This window comes from Cnephaeus nilssonii, assembly GCF_951640355.1.
Source record: "Cnephaeus nilssonii genome assembly, chromosome: 10".
Taxonomy (NCBI): Eukaryota; Metazoa; Chordata; class Mammalia; order Chiroptera; family Vespertilionidae; genus Cnephaeus; species Cnephaeus nilssonii.
In genome coordinates this window covers 60,261,607-60,266,871 of record NC_137081.1, presented here as the reverse complement: position 1 = coordinate 60,266,871, position 5,265 = coordinate 60,261,607, and the positions used below count along the sequence as shown (strand labels likewise).

At 52.6% G+C, this 5,265-nt stretch overlaps 1 protein-coding gene across 1 annotated transcript; it reads right to left on the bottom strand.

Moving 5' to 3' along the window:
• Nucleotides 1-613: 613 nt before the first annotated feature.
• On the bottom strand, nt 614-1,667 carry RPRM (reprimo, TP53 dependent G2 arrest mediator homolog). Its single transcript, XM_079782958.1, has one exon. It carries the CDS (start codon nt 1,494-1,496, stop codon nt 1,167-1,169), a length of 330 nt encoding a protein of 109 aa, XP_079639084.1. The 5' UTR covers nt 1,497-1,667; the 3' UTR covers nt 614-1,166.
• Between the last annotated feature and the right edge of the window lie 3,598 nt (nt 1,668-5,265).

Sequence of the window (5,265 nt, the reverse complement as noted above, 5' to 3'; positions counted from 1 at the left end):
TGTACCCGCAGCCTGAGCCTGCAGGGAAGTGTAATGTTCCCACTGGCCCTCCTGTCCTCTCGCCTGGCTGAAGCGCTGAGTCTAAATGAAATATAAAATATTAACTGTCCGAGGAGACAAAGGATGCTGCCTCCTGTGCCTGAGGTTTGGCCACGTCTCACTGGCCTCAGGACTCTGTCTCGTCCCTCGGTGGGAACCACGCGTGGAATCACAGCTCTCCAAAGCGAATTCCCTGGACCCGTTCCCTTCTGCAGGGAGCGCACAAGGACCACCAAGAGGCCAGAAAAAACACACTTAAATATTGCATTTATTAAGGAAATGTTAAACACGAAAAAAAAAAAAAAAGAAGAGTCAAAACGGTGTCACGAATGTCAAGAGCACTTTTGTGGCATAAATCGTGCAGTCACGAGCTACATACAGAGTTCTACTTCGGGTCTCTGCCGGGGGCCAGCTGGGGCGCCAGCCCCCCTCTCCAAAGACCCAGTTGTGAATGAAATAAAAGAAACAACTCACCCCGTTCACATTCGCAAGCTCCCCCTCCCCCACCCTTTTCCCCACGATGACAAAACCCTTAACTCCCGGGCAGGCAAACAGGTCACTGGGGCAGAAAAAGAGTTATCAAATATTTATATTCAAACAAACACACACACACACAAAACAAAACTTAAAACGGCACGTTGCAATCAAGCAAAGGTATTTATCGCCTCTCCCGCCAGGGCTGGGAGGAAAGGCAGAGTTTTGTTACGTGGCGTACGCACGGGCCACTTTCCAGGCCGCCGGGCGTTCGGTGCTGTTGGGTCTCTCCCCTGCCCGCCCTCTCCACCTGCCCCCAGAGCTTGGCCCACCTGCGGGTGGAGAAGAGCCTTTGCCCCGTCGGTTTTCCCGCATCCCAAGCTAGCGGCAGCTTCCCAAGTTTGCGCCCTAATCTCCCTCTTCCTGCCACTTGCTGCTCGGTCTAGAGTCAGGGCGCTCTCCTCCTACAGCCAGGCACGGGGACTTCCAAAGAGCGAGCGAGAAACAGGTCGCTTCATCCCGAAAGGCAGAAGTCGAGAGAAACAATTGACTCCGACAGGTTTGCTTCGCCCAGTCTCGGACGGTCAGGGCGCGCGGCCGGGCTGGCGAGGTGGGGAGGTGTGGGGCGGCCGCCGCGGGGGCCGGAGGGCCGGTCAGTAGGGCCCCACGACCACCGCCTCCACCTCCTTCGACGGTCTCCGGTCTTTCACCAGGAAGTTGATCATGCCCTCGGACTTGATGAGGAGGTTGCAGCCGAGGAAGAAGATGCCGAAGACCACGGTGAGCGAGAGCACGCACATGACGGCGATCTGCACCACGCGCATGATGTACAGGCTGCGCTCGTCGGGGCCGCCCTCGGCGAAGCCGTCGTCGGTCACCACGGACGCCTGGGTGCAGCAGCGCATCGCGCGCTCCAGCGCCTCGCTGCTGTTGGCCAACAACAGGCCGGCCACATCCGTCTGGTTGCCCAGCGCGGGATTCATCGCCGGGGCGGGAGGGCGCCTGGGAGGCGCGGGTCCGAGGGGTTGGGAAGGCGGGTGGCGCGAGAGGCACAGGTGCCGAGCGGAGCACTCACTTGCAGACTTGCGCGCCCCGGAGCTGCTGGCTCTCTCCTACCCAAGTCCCCGGCCGGTGAGAGTTTCCCAGGAGGAGCCTTTCCGACTTGCGCCGCAGCCTGGCTGGTCTGCGCCGTCTGCTGCTCCCGGGAGGTGCTCGTTCCCGGCGCCCGCTCGACCAGGGGCTGTAGGAACTTGGCGAGGCCGGGCCGGGAGGGGCGTGGGAGGTGCGGGCGCGGCCGCGGCTGGGCCGCTGCTCTGAGTAAACAGCGGCCCCTTCCGGCCGCGCTGCGGCTCTGCGTCCGCTGCGGTTGGGCGGCGGTAGGGCAAAGATGCGAACCTCCTGGTCCTGCTTTTCTTGCTTCGCCTCTTTTCCAGTTCCAAAGGCTAGGCAGAGGCCGTTGTAGTTTTCTGGCTTGATGGATGATTCAAGAGTTTCGGGATGGGGGGATGGTGGAGATCGGCTGAAAGTTTCCGAAGAACTGGGTCACACCAGCTCTGCCCCTCTCACCTCTGAGCGATGGAAAGTGGCGAGGAATCCCAGGTGCCAGATGGTGGTTGTGAAGGCCTGTGACTGACAGTCTCACCTGAAAGCCTGGGAAGGATTTCTAGTGGAGTAGGGTTGACCTGTGTATAGTTTTTAAAAAGCATTGATTTTAGGAAGAAAGAAAAGTAGGGAGAGAGGGAAGGAGGAAAAGAAGAAAGAAAAGGTGGGAGGAAGGAAAAAAGAGAGGGAGAAAGGAAGCTATTGGAAAACAGAGTAAAGCGGGTTTTATACTGATTTTTAGGGCAAGGGAAAGGGGTTTATGGGAAGGAGGTGCTGTTCTTTGGTGGCGTTTGTGAGAAGGTATTTGCCAGGCGCAGGGTCGGGGCTCTGGTAAGGGAGGGAAGGTGGACAGAGTGGCCAGCCACTCTTGTAATCGTAATTGCAGATGAATTTTAGGATGTGTTTCTAATGTTTTTCTCTGTTGGCAGTAAATCAGTTGTTTAAGGGAACTGCTCATCACATCCATCACCTAGAATACTGGCCAACTGCTGGAAACCCTCCCCATTTTCCATAACCTGATGTATTTCACTTCAGTCATTTAAAACAAAACTACAGATGTTTTAGGGGCCTGATTGAAGATTCAACTCATAATTTTGCTGTTAGTTTCAGTGAAATGTTATAAACCTGTCAGATTATTTCTTAAACTCTAGATTTTTTAAATCTTTTTTTCTACCTTCCTCCTTCTCTCCCTTCCTACCCCCCCCCCCCCTCCACCTGCCTCAACTGTTTTCTTTCAGCTGGAAACCTTGAAGCATAGTCCAAACTTTTGATAGAATACATCTACTAACTTTCTGTTATAACATAGTAGTGTTATGGTCACCAAAGGAGGAATGCACGAGGTCAAATGTGGTAAAGAATTATGAATTTATTAGATCATCTGGAGACCAGATGGGCTGTGCCCCAAAATGGTACCAGCCCCCAGGGACAGGGAGTCAGGGGTTTTAAAGGTCTCTGGGTGGGCTTTTTCGGAGGGGAATTCTCTGGGCCCGTCTGGTCTGGATCCTGGGCAAGTCTGGAGGGGAAAGTTACTGGTCTTAGCAGATGGAATGTGGTCTAAGCGGAATGTCAGTTGTGAAGTGGTCTAAAGGTCAGTTTCCCAGGGGAGGGGGTGTATCGATTGGATTATTTGATCAGACCTAACAAGTAGCTGTTACATTTTCAACTCTATTCTCAATTCCATTCTATATGCTTGTTAAACCCTCTAATTTTTGTTTCCCCAAACATCGTTTATTCCATTCAGAGGTTTCCTTAAATGTTTTTGTACTATTTTGTGGCCATGATAAAACTCTTCAGTTAAGAGTTTTCAATTTTTGATTGTATATTAGCTTCAATAAGTTTAGTTCCTTCTAGATAGCATTTTTTTTTTTTTCCTTTTGGGAGGATGTTTAGTATCTCAAGACCTATGCTGCTGGGCCTTGTCCGCAATTCACCTGGTTTATTGCTCTAGTTTCCCATGTTTATATTAGCCTTAAAGAAGGCTCCGCTCCCAATAATTTCTTTTTTCTAATTATTAATTGACTAGAAGCCCGGTGCACGAAATTCGTGCACGGCAGGGGGTTGTCCCTCAGCCCAGCCTGTACCCTCTCCAATCTGGAACTCCTGGAGGGATGTCCAACTGCCCGTTTAGGCCCGATCCTGGTGGGATCGGGCCTAAACGGGCAGTCGGACATCCCTCTCACAATCCAGGACTGCTGGCTCCCAACTGCTTGCCTGCCTGCCTTCCTGATTGCCCCTAACTGCTTCTGCCTGCCAGCCTGATCACCCCCTAACCACTCTGCTGCCAGCCTGTTTGCCCCCAACTTCCCTCCTCAGCCGGCCTGGTCACCCCTAACTGCCCTCTCCTGCAGGGTTGATCACCTCCAACTGCCCTCTCCTGCAGGGTTGATCACCTCCAACTGCCCTCCCTTGCAAGCCTAGTCCCTCTCAACTGCCCTCCCTTGCAGGCCTGGTCCCTCACAACTGCCCTCCCTTGCAGGCCGGGTGCCTCCCAACTGCCCTCTCCTGCTGGCCATCTTGTGGTGGCCTTCTTGTGTCCACATGGGGGCAGGATCTTTGACCACATGGGGGCAGCTATATTGTGTGTTGCAGTGATGATCAATCTGTATATTACTCTTTTATTAGATAGGATAGAGGCCTGGTGCACGGGTGGGGGCCAGCTGGTTTTCCCTGAAGGGTGTCACAGATAAGGGTGGGGGTTCCTTTGGGGCGTGGGGCGGCCTGAGCGAGGGGCCTGTGGTGGTTTGCAGGCGGGCCACGCCCCCTGGCAACCCAAGGGGAGGCCCTGGTATCTGGAATTTATTTTCCTTCTACAATTGAAACTTTGTAGCCTGGAGCGGAGCCAAGCCTGGGGCTCTGGCAGCCATTTCTGTGGCAGTTAATTCACCTTCTACAATTGAAACTTTGTAGCCTTAACCGGGTGGGCCCGGCCAGGGTGTGCAGAAAGCTTTGCTTCCCCTGTTGCCACCGGCAACCCTGGCCTGCTCTCTCAAGCTCCATTCTGCCGCCATTTGTTTGAATTTGTTTACTTTCTATAATTGAAACTTTGTAGCTTGAGTGGAGGCTTAGGACTGCAACGGCTATGGAAAGCTTGGCTTCCTCTGTTACCTGGGAAACCTTGCTCTCTGTGGCTGTAGCCATCTTGGATTGGGGTTAATTTGCATACTCGCCCTGATTGGCTGGTGGGCGTGGCTTGGCTGGTGGGCGTGGCTTATGTAGCGGAGTGATGGTTAATTTGCATATTACCATTTTATTAGAGAGGATTAGAAAACAACCTACTTAAAATTCACTATACAATCAGTCTATCTTAGTTAATATGGGTGACACTTAAGAACAATAAAACAGTCCTAGCTGGTTTGGCTCAGTGGACAGAGCATCGGCCTGTGGACTGAAGGGTCATGGGTTTGATTCTGGTCAAGAGCATGTACCTCGGTTGCAGGCTCCATCCCCAGCCCTGGATGGGGGCTTGTGCAGGAGGCCACCAATCCATGTGTCTCTCTCACATTGATGTTTCTCTCTCTCTGTCTCTCCCCCTTCCTCCACTCTCTCTAAGTCAATGGAAGGAAAAATATCCTTTGGTGAGGATTAACACAAAACAATAAAACATATATATAAAAATTACAGACGACTTTCAGACAATATGAAGCAATATTA

Bases quoted from the DNA above. Each gene is read 5' to 3' on its own strand.
- RPRM (XM_079782958.1), bottom strand. From the start codon at position 1,496: ATGAATCCCGCGCTGGGCAACCAGACGGATGTGGCCGGCCTGTTGTTG.